The 25,265-nt window shown below is 45.2% G+C and overlaps 1 protein-coding gene across 4 annotated transcripts in view; it reads right to left on the reverse strand.

Moving 5' to 3' along the window:
* Ift88 (intraflagellar transport 88) overlaps positions 1-25,265 on the reverse strand; it is a 92,200-nt gene that overhangs the window by 1,903 nt on the left and 65,032 nt on the right. For 3 of the 4 annotated variants that reach the window (XM_032917447.1, XM_032917450.1, XM_032917448.1), the window contains 2 exons: positions 20,718-20,824; positions 9,476-9,542 (listed from right to left, as the gene is read on the reverse strand). In XM_032917447.1, the coding sequence (XP_032773338.1) occupies positions 9,476-9,542; positions 20,718-20,824 (174 nt within the window). Of the gene's footprint in view, positions 1-9,475; positions 9,543-14,454; positions 14,646-20,717; positions 20,825-25,265 lie in introns of those variants that run through there. The other variant, XM_032917449.1, reaches the window with a different exon arrangement.

The raw sequence follows: 25,265 nt of genomic DNA on the forward strand, positions 1-25,265 counted from the left end.
ATACTAACCAAGCTCCCTTTCAACTGGACTCCAGGACGGGGCCTGACAGAGCAGCTGGAGCCCGAGCAACCTCAGCGGGGAGCAGCCGTTAGCCTGACAGTGTGCAGCTCAGTTGTTCTGTTGCTACCCTGCAATCCACATGGGCTTTTACTTCATTCTTAAGAGGCTAAGAACCTGGAAACACTTAGCCTAGACCCTGCCCACTGATAACTATCAGCGTTAAGAGTGAAAATTATTTGCAGTGCTTGATAAACTCGAGGCAGAAAAAAAAAAAACCTAAAGAGAACATAAAAATAATGTAATGAACTTTTGTTAATTTTCTGGATGGGTAGAATAAGAGTGAGGGTTTAAAATCAGATCCAAAGCAGCGACCTGCCCAGACTGAGAATGGCTCTCACTGGCATAGGTAACGGCAACAGGAACACCTGTGGGCTCCGCGTCTGCACTGTGCTGAGTGTTAGACCCCAAAGCACTCAGCACAGGAGGAGAGGACACAGCACTTACTCCCCGCACCTGACAGCCTGCGGGCGGCTTTGTCTCAGATATTTCCATGAAGTCATACCCTTAAAACACTTTAAACATCCAGTAACATTCTTTGCATTTTTCTCACTTTATGGATCTCTGGACATTTCCTAGCTTACATTATGACTGCACTCTGGCAGCACCTCTGTAAGCTGTTATGTTCGAGCGTCCAAATCTTAGGACTCTGAAGGCAAATCCTCCATACAAAGAGCTAGGAAGCTGGTAAAGATCCTGTCCTGGGCAGGTAGCAGGGCCTGCAGTAGCTGCCAAAAGCGGCTCAATTAGTATGCTAATATGTGTTCTTTGTTTGAATCTGGGTCCCCCTCCCGTGTGTGTGTGTGTGTGTGTGTGTGTGTGTGTGTGTGTGTGTGTGTGTGTGTGTGTGTGTGTGGTGTGTGTGTGTGTGTGTGTGTGTGTGTGTGTGTGTGTGTGTGTGTGTGTGTGGTGTGTGTGTGTGGTGTGTGGTGTGTGTGTGTGTGTGTGTGTGTGTGTGTGTGTGTGTGTGTGTGTGTGTGTGTGTGTGTGTGTGTGTGTGTGTGTGTGTGTGTGTGGTGTGTGTGTGTGTGTGTGTGTGTGTGTGTGTGTGTGTGTGTGTGTGTGTGTGTGTGTGTGTGTGTGTGGTGTTGGTGTGTTTGTGTGTTATGTGTTGGGTGTGTGTGTGTATGTGTGTGTGTGGTGTGGGTGGTGTGTGTGTGTGTGTGTGTGTGTGTGGTGTGTGGTATGTGTGTGTGAGTGTGTGTGTGGTGTATGTGTGTGTGTGTGTGTGGTGTATATGTGGTATATGTGTATATGGTGTGTGTGTATATGTGTGGTGTGTATATGTGTGGGGTGTGTGTGTATGTGTGGTGTGTGGTGTGTATGTGGTATATGTGTATATGGTGTGTGTGTGTGTTTGTGCGCACACACGCGTGTAGATATGCACGGAGACACATGCACATGTTTGGAGGCAGAGGATGATCTCAGATGTCATTCTTCATCGGGTGCCTTAGACCTTGTTTTTTGGAGACAAGTCTTTCGTTAGCCTGGTAGTCACTGATGAAAATAGGCTGGCTACTGGCAAAGCTGCAGAGACCCTTCTGTCTCCACCTCCCAGCACTGAGGTCACAAGCAGGTACATTACACACAGCTCTTTATGTGGGTTCTAGGGATCTAATCTGGGTCCTCCTGTGCTTGCATGGAAGGTACTTTACAGGCTGACCTATGATCTCTCCAGCTCTGATTATTTTTTAAGGACATAGCCATTGATTTTATTATTTTATGTGTATGGGTGTTTTGCCTGATGCACATCTGTGCACCACCTGCATGCCTGGTGCCTACAGAGAGACCGGAAGAGGGAGTTAGAGCTCTGGGAGCTGGAGTTACAAACAGTTCTGCACTGCTGTGTGAGTGCTAGGAGTTGACTCCAGGTCCTGTGCAGTCAGCTGCTGAGCCATTCTCCGGTCCTGGTGAGCATGGTCCAGCATCCTCAGTGATGGAGCCCGTGAGATCCCAGCAGGCATTTGGCTTATGACAATCTCCCAGCTTGAGGGCACAGTGGTGAATATGTATAATTCCAGTGCTGGTGAGGCAGAGGCTGGAGGGTTTGCTGAAAATCCGAGCCTCGGATGGGCTACATAGCAAGTTCCAGGACAGGCAAGAATGTACACTGGGAGACACCATCTCAAGAAAACAAACAAAACCAAACCCACCCAAATTCGGACACAAATCAAAACAACACTCCTGTCCATCTTATCGCAGGTTGCTGCCTTGGGATTTTTAACGACAGTGCTAATTTTATAAGTCAGCTGGCTGTTTGTGTCCAGTGGGGCTGCACATCCTACTTCCAGGTACACAAGGACAATGTCTGTCTTCCCTCCCTGTGGTCACTGCCTCTGACTGGACTGTAATGGCTCTCATCAGGGCTACACTGGCCCTTCTAAGTTATCAGGGGCCGCTGAACATTACACACCCCATGGGTCTTCAGCCTTGCCTTCCTCTTAAGCTAAGAAGCCCTTCAAATGTCAAGTATCCACTTACTTTTGAAAGACAGTACTTCCTAAAGGAAAGCCTTTCTAAGAAGATAAAAGTGCCCATTCCTCAGAATATGTCACGAATACAGTGGCTATCATGCTTTTGAATTTGTTCTCCAGGTTATAACTCTAATTCATCAGAAATTTTAAAAATTATTTTTGGTCTTCCATTCCCAAGATGATATTGATATAAAATAATGGAGAAGATACAGTCTTGGAGTGTGGGGAATTGTCTGTATCTGGAATACCAATGCAAATGGACACTTACACAGACACACGTTGACCCTCAACCTCACTCCTTCCCTGTTGACCTACGGCCTAAGCACAGTCAGCTGACAGGGGAGACATTGGGAACGCTGACCTGGCAGCTGCAGTCACTTGCACCACTCCCAAGGGGCGAGGGCCCCTATGCGGGGACTCGGTGAAGAGGTGAGCAGAAGAAACACTGGGTCAGTAGAGCTTTAATAGCATTTTCAACTTTAAATACTTGACATAGAAATCAGATCTAGGAGGGAATGGCAGAAGGACAGTGGCATTCACTGAGTACCTGCTGTGGTTAGGAACCTTATTGTTGGTAGAGAGGTCCACTGGGGCTTCGTGGTACCCACTTGAAACCCCAGCACTTTGGAGGCTGAGGCAGGAGGAACGAGAGCTGAAGACTAGCTTGGATTGCATAGCAATCTTGTTTCTTTGTTTTTTCCTTTGTTTCTTTTTTTTTTTTTTTCCCGGAGCTGAGGACCGAACCCAGGGCCTTGCGCTTGCTAGGCAAGTGCTCTACCACTGAGCTAAATCCTCAACCCCTGTTTTTCCTTTGTTTCTTAATATTTTTTTTTCTCTGTGTAGCCCTGACTGACCTTGAACTTGCTCTGTAGACCAAGGTGGCCTCCAACTCAAGAGATCGGCCTGCCTCTGCCTCCCAAGTGCTGGGACTAAGGCCTGTGCCACCACCCCTGACTCTGCAAGACGGAAAACAAAGATAGGAAGACAGGAAGGAAAACCAAGGGAACAACTGGTAAAGTAAGTTTTTATGTTGTAGCGCAATGGTGGCACAGCCTTTAATCCTAGCACAGAGGAGACAGAGGCAGGTAGATCTCTGAGTTCAAGGCCAGCCTAGTCAATGTAAGCTCACTTCTTCCTCTTGGCAACTCTATGAAGGTGGAGCCTATTTTCAGTATCGTGTTACTGACAGGGAGCCATGACAAAGCACTCAGTGACTTGCTCAGGCTAACTTACCATATGGTTTGACAAAGGAGTTCATTGAGTGAGTTCAGGGACGGGGAACTAAGCATAGTGATCTTAAACTCAGGACAAGCCAAGGGCCAGAGGAACGGCATATGCTCTAGCAAAACCACAAAACCACAAAGTTGTTAAGGGAGATGTTTCTGGAGGCAGCTGAGGTATAAGGCTACTGAAGATTCAGGAGGGGGTCATGGACACAGACTCTCACAGCTCAGGACATGTACGTGCTAAGGCCACTGTAAACTAGCACTTTGATAACAAAGGAATTCCTTGGTACCACGCATCCCTACTGTCACAGAACGCTTGGCCTGAGCAGGGTTTGATATACTACAGGCCCGAGTCTTTCGCACATATAACATGCTAAGAAAGGGCTACATGGGTTTTCATGGTTGGGGAAAGGCAAAAAATGTTGGAACTTTTCAGTAACATGGCCTTCAAACCCTTATGTCTAATAATTTAGTCTGATGCCCCCTTGCTGGTAGATGTATATAGATGCTTTATGCTTTAAGCCTAGGTTATCCATGGTCTGGCTTGGCCTACAGAATCACTAAACCAAATGGAATGCCCTGCAGGGCAGCTAACGGTGGGTACAAACGGGTACAGTTCTAGATTCTGACACTGAGGGACTCGAGCATGGTGGGTCCCTCGGTCCTCCAATGCTTATCACTAAGAAGGCCACATGCTGCAAAGTGGTCAGACACTAGAGTGTCCAGCAACACCAGCCCCATCATCTTTGGAGTGAAGGGCTGCTCAAGGTGAGGTTGGCAGGACAGTCCCCAGCCTGGCCTCAGGGCTTGATTCTCCACAAGAGTGGCTACTCCCTCCCTCCGTCCAGGCGACTCAGGTGTCAGTGTCATACTCCTTGGTATGACTGTGGTGACCACTCCAGGGTACAATCCGGGCTCTCTCTACTCCTGGGGCATAGAAGTGTTGTCTTTTCACTCTTCAATGCCATAAAATTCCAGAAAAAATATTGAGAGCTATTCTAGTTAAAAAAAAAAAAACAAAACAGAACAACAACAACAAAAAAATTGCCCGCTTTTAGAACTATAATTTCCAAATCAAATGTCCCTCAAAAAGTTGACTGAAAAGTGAATTTCTGTTCACTGAGCCATAGTGCTTTCTTTTCATTATAAAATCACTTGGAACATAAAAGACACATGTTCACGGGGGAGTTCACATCCAAGACACTGTCAAAATCACACGAAAAACACAGCAAGCCACTAAAAATTACACAAAACAAACAAGAAAGCGCAATTGAAAACGAACCCTTACTAACACAGCACTCAAATTAACCCACAGAATGGTGGCAGGATAATGAATCTTGCACCAGCAGGCATCCTTGGGCCGTGAGAACGGGCACACGTGAGAAGCAGAGGTGTGGAGGTGGTTTCCTGGCCTCTGAAACGGGACCAGCACACCAGCTGAGACAGGGTTATCCTCTGCCTCAGTTTACCCACGGAGAACAGGAACGGGATTATGAAGAGTTTTAGATGTAGAGCGTGTGGCTGGCTTTAGATGCTGACATTCATTGTGGCTTGGTTTAATCTTTTTTTGTATGTCTATCAAATATGTCACTAAACGTTGACTCCTAAACTCAGCTTGTAAAAGAGCAGTGGATTTTTAGTTCAAGTAGTTAAAATTATTTATGTTTATTTCATTTTAGTTAATTCTGTAAACATAAAGTTCAAAAACTCCTCCCATGTCTGCGGCCTCAGTCCACGGGAGGCTGAAGCAGCTTGGCCACAAGTTTGAAAGTCAGCCTTGGCCACCATAGCAAGTGTCTCAAACACCTACCACAATAGGTCGGTGAGGATAACTGAGGAGCCCTGGAAAGAGGCATCTTGAGGTGACATCCTTGTAGTGACAATGGCAGGGTGAGACCTGAGGGGAAGACCCTACCGGCATATACTGGGAACCTGCCATGGTAACAGCAGGGTTACCTTTCCTGTAACCATATAACACTCAAGTTTGGCATCAACTCAAGGCGGAGCCATGGGTCTTCTGCATGGGCTGGGTTGCCACAGCAGGGACAGCAGGGACAGCAGGGACAGTAGGGACAGTAGGGCTGGTAGTGAAATGCTAGGCGTGGGCTTCGGCAGTCTTTTAATAAGCCTTCTAGAGGATTCTGAGTCCAGAGCGACTGTGGGAAGAGGTGAGTCTATTCTGGTCTGAAACACAAACCCCAAACAACAAACCCAGAGCTCTCAAGATGTGAACCCTGCAGAGACAGCTATGCTCCCCAAACCAGCAGTCCTGACACATGCCAGTCCCTTGCACTCCTGTAGACGAGCCTTTCAAAGCTGGGGCGCTACAGTTCTTCTTTGTTCTACAGACAGGGTCTCTCTACATATCCCTGACTATCCCAGAACTCACAGACATCCTCCTGCCTCTGTCTCCTGAGTGCCTGTGCCACCACACCTGGTTCTTGCATCTGTTTTTAACGCATGACATGGCACTTGCTTAAGGCAGGAAGGCTTTATGTGGATCCCTGTTGAAAGCCTTTCTTCCCCATCTGATCTGCGGATGTGTGGGGGTTTAGTATTCCATGTTGGAAAACTGTCAGAATCAAGGTTAACCATCATGGTGAGGAGAGGGGCTCTAGCCCTCCAGCAACCCCTCAAGGGGAATGGAAATGAAGAGTACCTGAAGGCAGGGGTGGGGTGGGGTGGTGGATTCTCAAGGCAGGACGGAAGATGGCGGTCATAGCTTGTTTATACTGATTTCAGGGTAGGTGCTGACAGAGGCCTTCACACCTGACAACAGGATGAAGTCAGGATTGACACGCTTGAGGCGTTAGAAAATACGGAACAAAAAGGCCAAAGTTAGGAGAGACGGCAGCACCCAGGGAAGGCCCCCAGCTGCCCTTTAAACTGGTGCCAAGCAAACCAAGCGACATGAGGCCTTGCTTGGAAAGTGCCACCAGGGTTGAGTTTCTCCTCAGAGCAGCGTTTTGTGAGCATAAAGCTCACTTGTGTGTAAGTATTTGTTTTGGCCTGAAACGGACTGGATGGGAGAAAGCAAACTTGATTAAAGTTGGCAGGGAAGCAGTGGGGAGGTGGGGCTCTGGCAGCATCCCTGACAGAGGCTTCCTTCTCTCACTCCACTGTGAGGAGGAAGGAGGTGGGAAGGGCCGCCAGGTGGGGGTGGGCTGAGCAGCCTTCCTGTACTTCCTGTATACTGCCGAGCCCTGGGCAGACTTCCCAGACTCCCTCCTGCAGCACATCCTTCCAGGCCTGGGGTCTCCAAGGCAGGCTTCCAGAGGGAGTTCACCCGGCTACAAAGGAACGGGCAGCCCTGAGCTTTGGGAACAGGCTCGCCTTTATCCTGAAAACTCGCGCTTTACAGAGATGTGTCCTCAGAGTCTGAGGAGGCTGCTGGGAGAACTTTTTTCTCCTTTCTTTAAGTCTGGTTCAGTTATTTTGAGACAGTCTCACTTTGTAGGCCAGGTGGATCTGGTAACTCACTGTTTAGCATAGGCTGACTTCAGACTTGTGGTGATCCTCCTGCCTCAGCCTTCGGAGTGCGGGCTTACAGGTGGGAGTGCTTTCACCCAGTCTAGTCCTAGAATTTACTGCACAGTGACTATCTCAAAGATGAGCTATCAAAGGGACGCTCATTAGAAGAGTGCAGGTCACATGTCTTCCTGTTTTTTGTTTTTTGTTTTTTTTTTTTAAGATTTTTTTATTTATTTTACGTATGTGAGTGCACTGTAGCTGTCTTCAGACAAACCAGGAGAGGGCATCGGATCCCATTACAGATGGTTGTGAGCCACCATGTGGTTGCTGGGAATTGAACTCAGGGCCTCTGGAAGAGCAGTTGGAGCTCTTAACCACCGAGCCATCTCTCCAGCCCCTGTCTTCCTGTTTATAATCATGCATTATCAGTTTGGTTGGGGAACCTTCTAGAGTTTCTTTCTTTTGGGGAAGGGGAGAGATGATAGGGTCTTGGAGTGTGGCCCACGTTGGCCCAGAACTCCAGATCTTCTCTCTGCCTCAGTCGCCCAGGGCTGAGATCACAGGTGGGTGGCACTTGGCCTGGGTCAGGAGTTTCTTTTAATTCATGTACAGATTCTGGCTGTACAATACTTGACTAATACAATTTTTTGAAATAGATCCTTAGTCTCTCACTTACAGTCAAAGTCTGTAAGCTGTGAAGGTCATGTTTTCAGGTCACCACATGTTACTTCTTAGGTATAAAACATGTTATATAACATGTTTTATACCTATGGTCCGGTTTTATTCTTTTCAGTGTGCTATTCATATGTGACCCTGCATTAACACTGTGCGGTGGTATATGTGGCTAATACTTCACACTAACTCCTGGCTTCACAACCTGCTTAGCTCAGAACCTCTGGTCAGAGCCTGCGGATGTTCCAGCTGCCTCCAGCTGATGAAGGAGTGGTGGCCTAGATCGTGCAGACTCAAGATGCAGCTCAGCTTCCTGAAGGTCAAGTGGAGTCTACAAAGCAGGAGCTGGGGAGGTATCTGGGAGCTAGGGTCAGCAAAAAGACAGCGGTATACAGCCAGGCTATGGGACACTGACAAGGGACAACTGCTCCGGGACACAGCACACTGCCTGTGATGCTCCTTCGACCTAGGCTCAACACTGTTCTTCTCACTTCTCACACTGTGTGTCACGGCTCCTGTGGACTAAGGAGAAACAGGCCAGGGGCTAGAGGTTTACTTGGAGGAGGTTGGCCCTCAAGGAACCAAGCTGTCTGGCTAGAACTACATGTCACTGATAACTACAATTGTGCAAACTTACTTAGCAAAGCAGAGTTTTGAATTCATGATAGGATCTTTGTCTCAACTGCATTTCTATCCACAGAAAAAATCAGAAAACCCATGTGTATTCCCTACCCATACAGCCCTGGCAGTGGCTTTGAACCCTGTGCCTTCTACCTAGATGTCAATTGTCTTGTCTTGAGTAGTTGACCACAGCCTACTCCTCTCCCTCTGTCACTGTCATACAAGTGAGCTACAAGGTACACTGATGGTTAATTAGCCAGAGCAGGGCATGTGCAGGACAGTCTTGGGCGTGGGAATGAGAGGATGTAGGGAAAAATCAGAGATCTTAATTTAGCATTTATGGTCCTTTCCGTCAGCATCTTTAGAACATTTCTACTGTCATTACTACAACCTCACAGAAGCCGGGAAATGGAATAGAAAATTCACTATAATGCTTTACTAAAAAATGATGTCACAAGGAGCCAAAATTGAGGGATTTAAAATGTCAAGACCTTGAAAATCATGTAAAGTATTTATGGTTGGCTCATAAGCCCACGTGTGCTGTCGAGATCAAGAAAGGATTTGACCACATCTTCTCATTAGACTGCACTGCCACCGAGGCCAGACTGAAGATCCGGCTGGCAGCATCCCTGAGACCACATGACATCTCATGCTAAGTTCTTTACATGGGAATTTTAAAATCATAACACAGTAAAACCTCATTCATATGCCCATCTATGCCAGTCCCCAACCTGAACTTGATAATCAATGAGCAGAAGCAGGTATGTAATTAAAGAGCTCAAATATGGTAAATGTATACTCCTATCAGAACAATCCCTTGCCAAGTTAGAGTGAGGTGTTACTGTGTATACAAATGAACAGACAAAGAACATAAAACATAAAACACACTTCTCAATGATCTCAGTGTTTCTAGGAACTTGTCATATTCAGTGCTCAGTGCACAGAGACACTCACCACTGCCAGCGCTCCCCTCTCGTTTGCTGCGAGAGCCCCCGCCGCTGTCTCTGCCTGATTTTATGCGCTACAGCAAGGAATAAGAAGACAAGTAGAGGAGAGTAAGTGACACCCCTTCAGAACACACAACCAAAGACAGTAAATTTAAAACTAATATTACCACATGACCCTCAAGAGCACATCATTACCCATGAGCTGATTCAACACGAAAAAGGACAGAATCCTTTTGAAAGTATGACCACCCAGAACTTACAGAGTACACACATGGTATTCCACTCAACAACAACCACCATTGCACAAAAGCCAAACAGCATTTTCTTGATGAGAAGGATCAGGACTCAAACATAATAACGGTTTGAGAAAAAAAAGTGGAAGAGTTAAAAACCATACGTACCAAAGGGCATTTCCTTCTCTATCCCAAATGTGTAACAGTTTGACCCAGTCCACTGGAGGGTTCAAAAGGGGCATCCTGTCTTTTGACATTGAACTTCTAAAAAGCATTATTAAAATCTCACATATACCTAAGGTTTGGCCAACATCTCTAGGCTGTGATGGCATTATGTGCGAGTGTGTGTGTGTGTGTGTGTGTGTGTGTGTGTGTGTGTGTGTGTATGTGTGTGTGTGTGTATGTGTGTATGTGTGTGTGTGTAGTGTGTGTGATGTGTGTGTGTATGTGTGATGTGTGTATGTGGTGATGTGTGTGTGTGTGTGATGTGTGTGTGTGATGTGTGTGTGTGTGTGATGTGTGTGTGTGTACATGTGTGCATGCACACTGGCCCACACATGTGTATGGAATCCAAAAGTCAATGCTAAATGTCTCTTTAGTTGCCCCTTTACCTTAATTTTTGAAACAAGGTCTCTAAACCTGGAAGTAGGGATTTGGGTACGCTAGCTGGCTGGGAAGCTCTAGGGACCCTCTTGTCCTTGCCCTTCTGTGTTGGGATCACAGATGTGCCTTTTACATGGGTGCTGGTTCCTCTGGCTTGCATGGGAAGCTGTGATTTTCTTTAAAATTTTTTCTATAACATAAGGTTCTTTGTGTTTCACTTAAGTATCAAATTTTTTAGAGTTATTTTTAATTAAATACATTATTTAATATTCATGTATGCATATAATGTATTTTCATTCAACCCAACAATTCATTAACAAAATGTAATAACTGTAATATATAAGCATTAAGTCTTTCATAAAAACAAACAGCAAAAGGTCAGATAGTCCTGACAATAATAATATCATTCTTCTCTTAGATAGATCACCACGCTAACAATCAGGAAACTGCAGATTAAACTATAAATTAATAACTCTATAGACTATTCCATCCAATGGATATGGGATATACATTCCTCAGCAGCCCACGGGCCATCCTCTAACAGAGGTTACATTATAGGCTACAAGACAAGTCATAACAGCAGCACACAAGTAAAAGTTAATGCTTTATGTCTTTTCAGTTTCCACTGGATAAAACTAGAAGGGACAATAGCAGGAGGAAACCAAAACCACACCAAGAGCTGGAGACTGAACACTACCCTCTGAGGGATGAGTGGGTTGTTGAAGAAATTGAGAGAAATTTACAAATTCTTAGAATTGAATGACATCAGTACTCATCAGAACCTTTGAAATATAGCCAGGAGCTCTAGGAGGAAAGTTATGGTGATGACTGCACATATTAACTGTTAGAAGGCCAGTGGGGTAGCTCAGTGGGTAAAGGCACTTGCCCTGAAAGTCATGTGACCTGAACTTGATGCCCAGATCACACTTTAAAGGCAGGAAAAGAGAATCAATTTTACAAAGTTATGCATTGTTCCAAACATGCGACCCCCAATCTCTCTCACACACAATAACACTTTCTTTTACCTAAAGAGAGCTGAAATAAATAACCTAGTGATGTATCTCAAGGTCTTAGAAAAACAAAGCTAAGTTGGTCCTAAAACAATAGGCGGCAACAGATAGGGTCAGAGCAGAGTTGGTGAAATGGAGACTAAGAGAAGGACACACAGAATTACATCGAACAAAGACCGTGTCCTTGGACTAAAACAAAACACAAAGATGTTGAAAATAGCTAGTCAATTTAACCAAATAAAGAGAAAAAAGGCTCACACTAATGACATTAAAGATGAAAAAAAGTGAGGGTACTACAGATTCCAGTGAAATCCAGAGGATTATTATAGAATATATTGAAAACTTCCAAAGGACTGGAAAATTTAGAAGAAATAGATACATTTCTAGATACATACAACTCACCAAGATTAAATCAGGAAGATAGAAGTAATTTAATGTTATCTATAAATATCAATGACACTGAAGGTGCAATAGAGTCTAACAATGGTATCCAGGATTGGATGGATTCATTGTAAATTCTACCATACAATCAAAGAAAAGCTACCACCATGTTCCTCAAATTGTTCTATAAAACAGGAGGAGAAAGACAACACTATATCAAAGTCATTCTACAAATCTAACATTAGCCTAATACCAAAACTGGCTAAGGACAGAACAAAAAATTAAGGACACTATGAAACAATTTCACTGATAAACATAGGCATAAACATTCCCAATAAAATACCTGCAAACTGAATTTAAGAACACATTAAAAAGATGATACATTGCAACCAAGATGGCATCATTGCAAAGATGTAGACCAGGTCAACAGATGCCATACAGCACAGAAGCAGACTAAGTATTTCTGAATTCTATGATTGCCTCAGTAGATGCAGAAAAGGCCTTTGACATTATTTGACATTCCTTCATGATAAAAGCCTTGAGGAATCTAGGAATAGAACTAAAGAGGCCAGGTAGCCGAAGCAAGCCTACACAGAGAGAGCAATGCTGTAGGTACACAATACCCAATCTCAGAGCCTACACAGAGAGAGCAATGCTGTAGGTACACAATACCCAATCTCAGAGCCTACACAGAGAGAGCAATGCTGTAGGTACACAATACCCAATCTCAGAGCCTACACAGAGAGAGCAATGCTGTAGGTGCACAATACACAATCTCAGAGCCTACACAGAGAGAGCAATGCTGTAGGTGCACAATACCCAATCTCAGAGCCTACACAGAGAGAGCAATACTGTAGGTACACAATACCCAATCTCAGAGCCTACACAGAGAGAGCAATGCTGTAGGTACACAATACCCAATCTCAGAGCCTACACAGAGAGAGCAATGCTGTAGGTACACAATACCCAATCTCAGAGCCTACACAGAGAGAGCAATGCTGTAGGTACACAATACCCAATCTCAGAGCCACCCTATCAGGGCCACCATCAAATGTGAAGATGGCTCTTGCGTCCTGCTGAGGACACTTGGAACAGGACACTTAGGAAGAAACAAGTTTCAACAATCACCAAACTATTTATCCACCATGCTGCCCCCGTCCCCATCCACAGCCTTCCACTCCCTTGTTTGATCCCTATGTCCTAACAACCATAAGTCTCTCCTCTCTGTCCTGGCCCACCTTGGTCAGCTCTTGTCTGACTCTCTTTTGGCTCACACACCATGAGAAACCTAAGCCTCTGTGACTTCTGTGATTCACCTCCTTCCTGGAGGCCAACCACACAGATGGACACAGCAGGGCACCAACGGTATAGTCAGAGTCTTGGCCCCAGCCTACGAACTGTTCTCTGCCCTCCCCACCCGTCTGCTGCAGTTACTAGACGTGGAGCATCCCATTAGGCATGTGGCTTCCTCCCTCACCTGCCAGACTTGCCGTTTTCCCTCTAGCTCGTCTATTCAGAGATGCATGTATGGCCCTGGTGGCTTCCCCCTTGTCTCTGCTGGCTCCAGGTTTTCTCTAACATCCTTACTTCCAGATCAACATCCATGTGCACTCAAATCCAACAGACACTGGCCAGATGGCTTAGTGGATAAAAGCATTTGCTGTGCAAGCATGATCAGAGTTTTACCCCTAAACACGCAGTGGAAGCAAAGAGCCAACTCTTTAAAGATGTCCTCTGGCCTTCACACACAGTGACACATGCACACTCACATTCTTTCTGTATCTCCTTGCAGCTCTCATTCTTTCTCTTTCCCTACACACACACACACACACACACACACACACACACACACACACACACACACACACACACATTTTAAAAATCAACAAATCCCACCAGAAGGAATCTTACGGGCCAACCACTGTTAATGGCTATGACAAGGGTTTTGTATACAGATCACCAAGGTGACGCTGGGGTTCAAAGAAAAGGAACTGTGACGCTTAGTCAGCTCTTCATGTCTGACACTGCGTTCTTGATAAGGGTCTGACCAGCAGAACTTCAAGTGAATACATTCTTCCTCAGCAGATGCAGAAGAAAGCCCCCAGGGACACAGCCATGCCAACAGCAATCCCACCAGGCCACAGATCCGACTCTGGTGTGCCCGCAGGGATTCCAGGGCTGGCTGGGAGGGGAGTGAGAGGAAGAGCTCAGGAGGGACCAGGCTCCAGAGCGACCGGACAGCTCCTGCTAGGCTGGGTGGAGGAAGACAACCCCTCCCTGTGACGGTGAATACACTAAAGTGATAGCCAGCAGGCGAAGGGAGGAGCCCAGGCACCTCTGAGGTGGGAAAAGAGAGGTTGAGCGGGTAGTTTATTAAAGTAATGATGCGGCAGAGCTAAAACTTGTGGAGTTAGAGGTTTAAAGAGACGCCGTGGCCAGGCCGCCGCTGTGGAGTCACGGAGCTTAGCTGCAGATTCTCATCTGCATCGACTCTGCGGTCCTTCATTTTCCTCACCCCTACTTTTAATGGTTCTTACATGTTTTAGCCTCCCTTCCGGCCCATCACCCACTTGGTCTTCTGGAGAAAGTGCATTAAACTATGAAAGTGAAATAGGTACAAAAGTATTATTTTTGGGGGAAGAGTCGAAGTGGAAACTTAAGGGATCTTTGGAAAGTCAGTTGTATCGGATGGTGTTTTGCTGAGGCCGACACAGGCGAAGGGATGTTTTGCTAAAGTAAGCATGTGAAGGGACTTGTGATGGAGGATTCTTTGCTAAAGACACACATGCACTGGTCTGCCTTGCACTGCACTGTTGAGCTCCATTTGTCTTGACTCCATAGAAACACACAAGACTTCTGGTGGGGTACTGGTGGCTTCTTGCCCCTTCTTCAGACTCGGGCCAATTGGCAGAATGATGTCAGCCAACACAGACTCATGCTGAGGCAAAACCTGTGGAGGATACATGATGTTTGGAGAGAAAATAGGACTCAACGGACTGTTTGAGCAAGAGGGGCTTGCTTGTGGAGGTAGCTTTGTGATGCTTCTTGGTCTCTCAAGTCCTCGCTGACCTTCGCTTCACAGAGAGAGGCACAGCTGAGAACTTCTGCTCTCCACTGTTGACTCACGCAGGTTCGGCTGAGGCCTGGCGGTTCCTGCTAGGTTGTGCTACTGTGGCTGCTATCCTGATGCTTCTGAACTAGACTGCTGGTATAACCATGAAGTGTTTGCAAATGGATCGAGCTACTGCTGCTGACCTGAGAACTGAACTGCTAATTTCCTGAAAACGCAGATGGGATTTGTTTCAGAGAACCATTTCTAAACAGGTCCACTTCTCCCATATCCTAATAACCATTCTTTTCCACTACCTCTGGTGGGTACTGGGCTGGAAGGGAGGCTAATGCTTTTAAGAACCATCATTAAAAGTAGGGTTGAGGAAAATGAAAGACCACAGAGTCAATGCAGATGAGAATCTGCGGCTAAGCTCTGTGACTCCACAGTGGCGGCCTGGCCATGGCGTCTGCCGGCTCCGCAGCTCCACGGTCCACCTCAGACCCAGCCAAGGGCCAGGTCCATTTCAGTAATCTGGCAGCAGCTTGTTAAAAAGCAATGTGATGCTCTTACCACATGGGAGATACAGGTTTGCTAATAAGATTCACAGTGAGTCACACTGATTTCAGGCAGGGGGTGAGGGTATAGATATGGAAGGAGTCGTTGGTGCCATGACAATGAGGCTCTTAGTTCCTCGGTGCTTAAGTGAGGGGCAGCCATATAGTGGGATAAAGAGTAAAACTGAAAGCCTCAACAGCCGCCTAGCACTGCCAGCTGCCTGTGTTATCTGGCTAAGTTACTTGGCTAACTTAAAAGTTGGAAGGTCGTAATTTTGTAAAGGTCACTCTCTTTAAGAATGAATACACACACACACACACACACACACACACACACACACACACACACACACACTTTTAATGCCTGCACTGAGGAGGCAGAGACAGAGGCAGAGGCAGGCAGATCTCGAGTTTGAGGTCAGCCTGGTCTACAGAGTGAGTTCCAGAATAGCTAGGGCTACACAGAGAAACCCTGTCTTGAGAAACCAAAAACGAAAAAATGAGTATGTGTATTATGCATGTCTATGTGCATCTGTGAAATACCTGATAGCATAACATGTTCAGTGAGCTCTGCAAGTGGTATGAATAATTCTCACCCTTTCCTTTGCACACTTTGACTGAAAAGTTATTTAGAGTAGGTCACAGTGGCCCATGGCTGCAGTATCAGCACTTGGAAGGCAGAGGCAGAGGACTGTGGGTTTGAGATCACCTTGGGAAACTCTGTGAGCTCCTGTCTCAGTAAATCAAAATTACTTATAAAAGTAGTGTGTCTGAATCCATGTCCCACCCATGGTCCTGGGCTTGAACGTAGAGCTACTTCTATACCAGGTATCCCTAGTCCTTTTTAATTATTTAAGACAGTCTTGTTGAATTGCTCAGGTTGGCCACAAATTTGCCATCCTCCTGCCTTAGCCTCCTGAGTAGCTAGGATTAGCTCCCAGGTCCAGCTCTGAATTTTTAAAAGAATATTTTATTGTTTGAATAATATGAAAAAGAGATAGCACTCTTATTTTGAAAAAAGAAAAAAAGCCAATCTCATTTAGTCCGGGTGGGGGTAGTAGTAGAAGAGGAGGAGGAAGAAGGGGAGGAGGAGGAGGAGGAAAAGAGCAGGCCAGAGCACAGGACCTAGAAAAGGCTCTGTAGCTACTGTAGGTCTATGCTTCCCATCCATAAGAAATGTCAATCATGAATGTCTCTAGCATCACAGGATCATTGCAACAGTTGAATTAGCTAACATGGGTTGAATGCTTAGCCAAGTGCCTGCCTCCCCACATACTTAGCAGCACCTCAGCTCTGAGCTACAGGCCCAGTCCCCATGGTTACAGCTAATGTCTAGCCTGGTCAATGTACTAAAGCTAACTAAGGGAAAGCTGCTACTAGAAACATGGAGAAGGCTGCTAGGATCACTCAAGAGTTGGTCGCCTAAGCTCTGTGCTTTGGCTCTCCTTCCTGATGCCACCCCCCGCTGTGTTAGCAGAAGGAAAATGGATGGCCCCTCCTTCCTCCTTTCCTTTCTGAGGATATGGTCAGGTCTGTATTTTCCAGTGGTTCCAGGTAAAATCTAGGTGAGAGGAAAGTGGTCTTGATTTCAATCGCATGGCTATTGTGAAGAGTGTCTCTGGTCAACTTCTCCTGCAGGAAGCAATCAAAGACTCCTTTCATCACACCAAGACTTTCCTTACATAAGCCAGGAGACAGAGCCCTGCCCCACAGCTCACAATCTAACAACACACTGAAATCATTCAAGAAGCAGGCGGTCACACTGGTCAGTCCTTCCTGTCCCAGCCTTCTTCTTATTCCTGTGACCTCTCTCTTACTTTGCTCCCCTCCATTCCATGTTGATAAGCCAAACTTAAGTGGGAGAACATCCAGAAGATGCTTCCTCCATGCTTGGTGTAAGGAGAAATACTGAAGAACCGAGAAACCATGTTCTTATGCCAACAGAGTCCTGGGTGGAGGGAGGGAAAGAACAGGAGGCAGGGGTGCAGAGGCTGTGGGAGCCAAATAGGTTTCAGGGAAACTGGAGAGGGGTTAGAGGTCTTTGATACTTCGCAGACAGGACTAAGACTTTTCGTATAAAGAGACTGGTGTATGTCAGTGGTGGAGCATGGAATGCTAAGGAGAAACTGTAATGACAGACGATGTCTAAGTGACAATAGGTGTCACAGGTTACGATGAGGCCAGCGAGAAAGTGTCTGAGGAGGCTCAACAGGCACAGAACTGCTAATATTGTGATAAGTGAGACAAGCATGGGAGATACTGAGTGAGCTATTCAGGATAAGAATTAACTACAAGTTGGGTGTTGTGCGCCTTTAATCCCCGCACTCAGGAGACAGAGGCAGGCAGAAGTCTACACAGCCGGTTCCAGGACAGCCAGGGCTACACAGAGAAACCCTGTCTTGAAAAACCAAAAACAAAAAAACAAACAAACAAAAAAAAAAAAAAAAAAAAAAGAAAAAAAAAGAAAAAAAGAAAAACTAACTGCAGATTTTTAAAAATCATTTATTGGTTAAAAAGATTTCTCTAATCTCTTAGGGTCCTATACAAATAGGTTGTTCTTGTGATGTTTCAATATTCCCTGATAGACGGTTTATATGATCAACTGTATCCTTCCAATGACAAGGCTTGCCAAATACTGGTCTAATCCCTTCAGGATACCTTCTCACAAGAAACCATTCATTTCACCATAAAACAAAGTTTTATTTTTTCAAAGTACAGATGAGTATGAAATAGCCCAGGTCTACACAGGAAATAAGGAAAAGCTACTTAATAAATACATAAGTGTGTTGATGCAGAGGAACGAAAAGGCTGTGTAGTAACTGGAGGAGGAAAAGTCATCTCAATTCATTTACATTTAGTAAAGTTCTTGTGGGTATTAGTCCAAAGATGTCAGCCAGATTTTAGAAACAGTCCTGCTACTGTAGAGAGACTGTAATGAGGCAGAGGGCAAGAGATGAGACAAGCACCAAGGGAGACGGAGGAGCAGGGCAAAAGGACTCTCGTAGAGACCACACATGAACAGCAGGGCAGCTACACTGACTCCACCCAGGCCCACGTGAAGACGGGAGTAAGTTAGTGCTGAATGCCCAGGAAGCCTTTGTAGTCAATGCTCCCTAAAGCTCAGCTCCCTAAAGCTGAGGCCCTGGAGTAGTGCCACACACCTGGAGCTCCAGCAGGCCAAGGCTCACAGGAGCTGCACAAAGTTCTACATAACCCAAGGATGGGCTACATAGTAAGACCCTGTCTCAAAAATAAAAGCTGTTTATGAACTCTCTGCAAGGAAACGCTAAGAAGCTAAGAGACTCCTTCTGAGGGCTGGGAAGGAACTCTTCCTCCTAGAAGTCTAGGAAACCAGGCACCAGGGCCAGAGGTTGCAGAAGCGACTGTATCCGTGGAAACTTGGGCTCACTGTAGATTGTAAGGACTTGGAACTGAGCGCTTGTTCAGCACAGAGACTCCGTCTGCACATGCACCCATGTACTATATGAGGGGTCTCATAATGAATTCAATCCCAAAACGTGCTTTGTTTAAGTACATACTTTTTGGATTCTTATTAAATACACAATCACAGTCATAATCATTTCAACTTGTTCTTACAATGGTTTATGTGTCACAGTGTAATTTCATTAGCATTTGGGACAGAGCAGAGATTAGCCAGTACAGTAGGTTTTAATAGTGTAGCCTAGCTTAGCAAGTAAATACCAGCTTGATATTTTAAAGACTTTTAAAACAAAACGAGTTTGCTTATACTATTTTTACAAGAGATCAGTCATACCTTAGAAGCAGACAGCCAGCCACATTCTGCAAGCATCTGTGGAATCGGACCTTTTCTAAAGCCAGGATAACTGCATTTTTGAAACAAGTCATTTGCCACTTCATTGTTCCTCACTTAGAAATATACTTCGAGCTGGGCACAGTGGCATGAGCTTTTAATCCCAGCACCTAGGAAGGCTGCGGCAAGAGGACCTCTGAGGTCAAGGCCAGCCTGCATAGTGAGTTCCAGGACTACATAATGAGACCTTGTCTTGAACAACCAACCAAACAAAGGGTTTTATTTTAATATAGCAACATTAGCTTTAAGAATGTGATGAAGTATGAATATTAAAAACTCACATACAACCTAAATGTTCTAGCTCCAATGAGGAGCGAGGACTCTGGGGAAGTAGAAGCCATGCCATTTCATCTGCTGCAGAAGTGGACTGAAAAGATCTGCTGGCTGTGACCCTGCACCATGCCTCATGGTGCTTGCTGCACTGTGCTCCACACAGACCCCAAGAACCAGTGCTGATGCACAGCAAGGGGCAGGTTTTCATGGGACACACTTCTCACCAATAAGTTACTCCATCTTCTGGAAAACGGCAGCAATTTATCTATTAGTTCTCCACTAGGACCCTGCCCTGAGAACCTGCCCTACAGAGACCAGATTTCAAACCTAGGCTGTAACTTAGTGATCTTTCTACTGTAACAGAGCAGAAGGGGAAATTCTGCCCCTTCTTCCCTTGCCAGACAAGAACTGAACCCAGGATCTGTGTGCTAGGAAAGAACTCTACCTTAAGGTGCAGTTCCAGCTCCTCAACTCTGCTTTAAATACTGCTTTTCAGTTGATCATTGTTTTACTTGCTAGGAGAAACGACTGTCATTTAAATAGTAAACATGCAGTGCTTTAAATGCAAACGTTTGCTCGTGACTGAATGTACAAATCATTCTCAGATTTTCTACTGGCTTCTAAGACACCTTCTTGTTTTGAAAAATGGCATACGCAATATAGATACCATTAGAGCCCTTTAAGCAGAATGTGTTTTAGTAGATTCTCCTTCCCCCAAATCTCTCACGAACTCCTCTGTCCTCCCCTTGTGCCCCCAACCCATCTCTTTCACGTGTCACATGTCCTTATGTCCACCCCCATGGGCATAAGCACCCAATTTTACCCTTTCTTGGTCGTCTCCTCTCTAGGTTTTATGATTTACACACACACACACACACACACACACACACACACACACACACACACACACACACACCACACACACACACACACACACACACACACACACAACACACACACACACACACACACACACACACAACACACACACACACACACACACACACACACACACACACACACACACACACACACACACACACACACACACACACACACACACACACACACACACAGAGGCTGGGATGCACTTGTGAAAGAGAACACGTGGGTTCTGTCTTTCTGAATTTGAGTTGCCTTACTTAATATTATATTTCCAGATCCATTCATTTTCCAGCAAGTTTCACTGTTACAATTAATAAAATTCCAACTCTGCCTTCTGATCCACGCTCCCAGCCCTGTGCATTTCAGCTATAGCAGGCTGATACTTTGAAAATTAAGAGACAGTAGTTTTCGGCCCATATGAGATACCTGTTCCCGCATTTCTTTCATTTTTTCCAACCTCTTGAGTTTTGTGGCATATTCTTGAACTTCTTTTAATCCAATATCTGTGCAGAGACGAACCAAGAAACGCAAACCTAAATTTAAAAAAAAGAAAATTAAGAAGGAAACCTGCACAGAGCAGTTTCAATCCTATGAGCCAGCAATCTTGGCCTTCCGGCAGAGGCTTGACACGCCAGCATTTCATTTTCTCTTAGAATTATGGCCAGGTATGGTAGTATACCCCTTTAATCCCACCAGACACAAGCAGATCTCTGTGAGTTTGAAGCTGCCTGGTCTATAGAGTGATTGCCAGAACAGCCAGGGCTACACATCGAGAACTTCTCTTAGCTCCTACCCCACACCAAACCCATAACTACATCCTGCAATCTCTAGACCTGGGAGAACTGACTTCCTTGTAGGTGTCAGACTACGGGAAGAACAAGGTACGAGGAAATCACTGGTTGAGAACTCAGCTGTAACATCTGATAATGGACCAATGACAGATACATACATACATACATACATACATACATACATACATACATACATACATACATACACAGAAAGATTCCTGAGACTTGGCTACAAAATGTAGGCTGTACAGGTAAAGATGGAGATGATGATGCCACCAGTAAATGTTCTATTTACTGTTGCTAAGTTCATTCTTTTAATCAATATTTTAATTAAAAGAAACATATACTTTGGTTATTTAGCTCAGTGGTAGAGCTTGCGCTTGCCAGGCCCTGGGTTGATTCAAAAAAAAAACTCCAAAAAAAAAAAAAAAAAAAAAAAAAAAAAAATACTTTATAGTCAGGCTTGAAGGCCAATATCAGATATGTATAAGAATTACAAGAGAGTGGCTGTGTGCACCTCTGAGCTGATGGCAAGGGGAGGAACTAGAATATCTGCACACGCTGCCTCTGCCTGTGCGCTCTTCCCATCCACCCCACACTTCATTCCTGGAATCTCTGTGTGTTCATCACTTTGCTGCATGAAACAGTAATCACTTACATACATTTCACACAACATGTGCAGTTGTGCTTACACAAATGACTGACTTAGTTAGAGACAAGTGGTCTCCTGCACCCCAGAGTGGCCTACAATCCATTATGTAGCTGGGCTAGCCCATGACTTCTAAACCTCTGTCTCCCCTCCCAGGCAGGCGACACCATGCCCAGCTTCAGCAATGCTGGAGACCAACTCAGGGCTCAGTGGTTGCTGGGCACGTATTCTACCAAGTTATAGTTCTCATCTCTAAAACAGTTTCTAATACCTGAAAGATATCAATGATATGCTGAAGTTGTATTTATTTAATTGGAAAAAGTAGTTCCAAATATGCCTATTTCTTGGGATGAGTTACAAAGCAGAAGATTCCATGAATCCAAATTTCCAACCACTCAGGCTCCTGGCAGGAACTCAATTCCAGCCTCCAGGAGCCTGTGCCAGCTTCCAGGGGTAACATCAGTGTCTGGGTCACTGCATCCCTTTCCACAGGAGTGGGGTACAGCTCACCAGGAGGTGCTGCCACTGTCATGGTTGTGTCCACCAGAATACAGGTTTGTATTCTCTGCCTGTTCTCAGTGTAATGCCCAAGCTGTTTGTCTAGCTTCCTTCAGTACTGCTGGGCTGCACCACCTACCATCCTGCCACGCTTAAACCACACTTCTTGACAGCCTTAGAATAAGGAGGTATGAAGCATATTTCTCTCCTTACCACAACTGCCATCAAAATTATACTTTATAACTGTTAGCTAGATGCTAACTTAATTTCTATCCCCATTTATTTTATTGAACATAGAAAAAAATCCCATTTGAGCTCTAAAGTTTGAGTCAGTATTCTAGTGAACTTCCAAATTAAGTTTTAAGCCAGCCCTTTGCTTCTCCAAGAAGCGAGATGAGTGTATTTGCTAGGTCCTAAGTTTCTAAGAGTATGGTTCTGTAGCGTTCACATGCAGGGGTAGACTGTCCCACTGCCACTGGTACTTGGTGTTCGGCACTGCTGACAGCCACCTGTGCCTGGCTTTCTTTGTAGATGAGTTCTTTTCTGTTCTGGAATGTTTTCTTCTATTGTATCTGTGATTTCCGCTTTCGTTACCATTGTTCAGGTTTACTCAACGGCAACAAACATCCTTCAATTAGATTGTCTCTCCTGATTGCCTTTTTTTTTTTTTTGGGTCTCAACTGAACATGTGTGTGTAACTTTAAAATTATTATTGTTTTAATTGTGTGTGTGTGTGTGTGTGTGTGTGTGTGTGTGTGTGTGTGTGTGTGTAGGGGCGTTAAACTGAGGTATCAGACTCATGCCTTTACCCTTTGAGCCATCTATCTCTTCAGCCCTCTCTTGGCTTCTTTATTAAATTCTTATAGTCTGTATCTTTTGTTTTCTCTGCCAACACCTCCCAGTTTTCCAACCACTCGACTTTAATTCTCTCACATCTTTAGTTTCCAGATGGGCCTTTCTTGTGAGCACTCTTGCCAACCACACTTCGTTTGTGTCACCCTGTTGTCCTTTCACTCCTTGTTCCTGAGAAAGAGGGGGCAACTACTTCTTCCTATCCTCTTCTGGTTCCTCTAACAACTTCAACCCTTCCTTTAAACTATTAGTCAATAGAGTAACACCGGTTTATTATCAGCGATTGTTAATGCACACATTAGCAGTATGATTACTACCTCACAGATGACTGAATCCTATGGACCTGTTTATCTCCTTGGTAAACTGTACTTCCCACTGCTCCACGCCAGCTCTCCCGTCTGGGGCTCAGATGAGGAGAGATCTGCCCAGACTCTAGTTGCCAACAGAGAAGACTGTGGTCTTCCTCGTCCTGCTCTGCTGCACAAACAGATCCCTGTCCTCCTGCTTCAGCCGACTGACTCTTCAGTCCTCTCCTGTGTGAGTGCCAGCTCTTGTCAGAACGAGTGTGCCCACTGTCTATGGGCACCTGCACTCCCACAGATGCTGGTGTTCACTGCTGTGCTTCTGTGGCACGTCTGCAGTTTCTCTGTTTATACCACACCTCTCCCGCCCTTAGAGGAAAAGTTCCCTAGACTACACTCCTCACTAACACCTCATATTTCACGCCTGCTGCTCTTCTGTTTCTGCCTCTACTTCCCCAGTGACTTTCTCAGATCAGTGTTTCTGGCTGGTGACTTCTAAATTTCTTTTTTCTCAGTTCTAGGTCAAAATTACTACCTAAGTCACCTGTGTGCACATTCCCTTCGCAGTTTATAATGCGAGGACAGTTAATGCTTTGTGAATGATATACCAATGTCTCTCTCTTCTGCCCTGCCCCAGAAGAGCAGCTTAGAGGCAATTCACAGAAAATAGAAATGACTAGTTCCAAGGGCAGCTTGAGTTATACACTAAGTTCTGGCCTAGTGTGGCCTAGAGGAGACTCAACTTAAACAAACAAAACCCCAACACAGTTTTGGTAGTTGTCCTCTGAAATGCATGGTATCATCTATAAGGCTACAAATTAGGCCAATTCTTAAGTTTTAAAAGTTTTCTTATTTTGTGTGTACAGATATTCTGCTTGCATGTATGTCTGTGCACTACATGTATGCAGTTTTCTGAGAAGCAGACCACTGTACTGTTGTGTTCACCAGAAAAATGATTCTACTTCAGATAACACTCCCCAAATTTCCCCACCTATGACTCCAGTTATGATAGCACTTGTTTTGAAAATTATATAGACAAAGTCCTCTTAGATATTTCTTATATGTACATAATCATTAATTTAATTTTAAGGCAAATCTTAAAATACTCTATAAAGAAAAAATAAAATAAAATGTGGTCTTGCTGGCCCTGAGCCAAAGCATTGTGGCTACTCCAGTGGTTTGCAACAGGAAGCAATGTCACCCTCTGAGGGACATTTCAGCAAGACTGGAGACTTCAGGTTTCAATAACTGGGGCAGGAGGGCACTAACATCTAGGTGGAGTCCAAGCATCTGCTTATGTTGGCCTGCACTCCAGGATCAACTGTTGGGCTCACAAAGGTCCTTTTGCCCACAGATCACCAGAGAAACCAGGAGCACTGGGCACACGGGGTCCTCTTATAGAAAATAGAACACCCATTTTCCTGTGAAGAAGCCTGGGGGTGGATTTTGTTAAGGATCTGGTGACCTTTCTGCTATCTGTGGAGAAAGAAGTGGACATGGCAGACCTCACCCACCTTTTGCTATAGAGGCAGAACTCACCCAAATTCCCCAGAATGATTATCCCAGACTCCTCCTTCCTGAGCTTTATTACAAACCTGGAATTGGACTGGTTGTTGCCTGGCATTAGACTCTCCTGTCTGATCCTGCAGGGACCCCTCAATCAACTACTTTCATATACATCCCTGGACCACTGGCTCCTGAGGGGTCTCTCATGTGACTGAGACTAAGAACCACATTGAAAGGTGTTTAAACAGAAATGGAAAATAGATGCAAACATAAAGAGCCTTTGAGGAGGAGCTAGAAGTCTGCACTGCTTAGGTGCCCTGCAAGTGAGTGCCCTTAGGCCACTTGCTCACCCATGTCCTCCTGCTGCAGTTGTGAG

This window comes from Rattus rattus, chromosome 12 (genome assembly GCF_011064425.1).
Source record: "Rattus rattus isolate New Zealand chromosome 12, Rrattus_CSIRO_v1, whole genome shotgun sequence".
NCBI classification, from domain to species: Eukaryota; Metazoa; Chordata; class Mammalia; order Rodentia; family Muridae; genus Rattus; species Rattus rattus.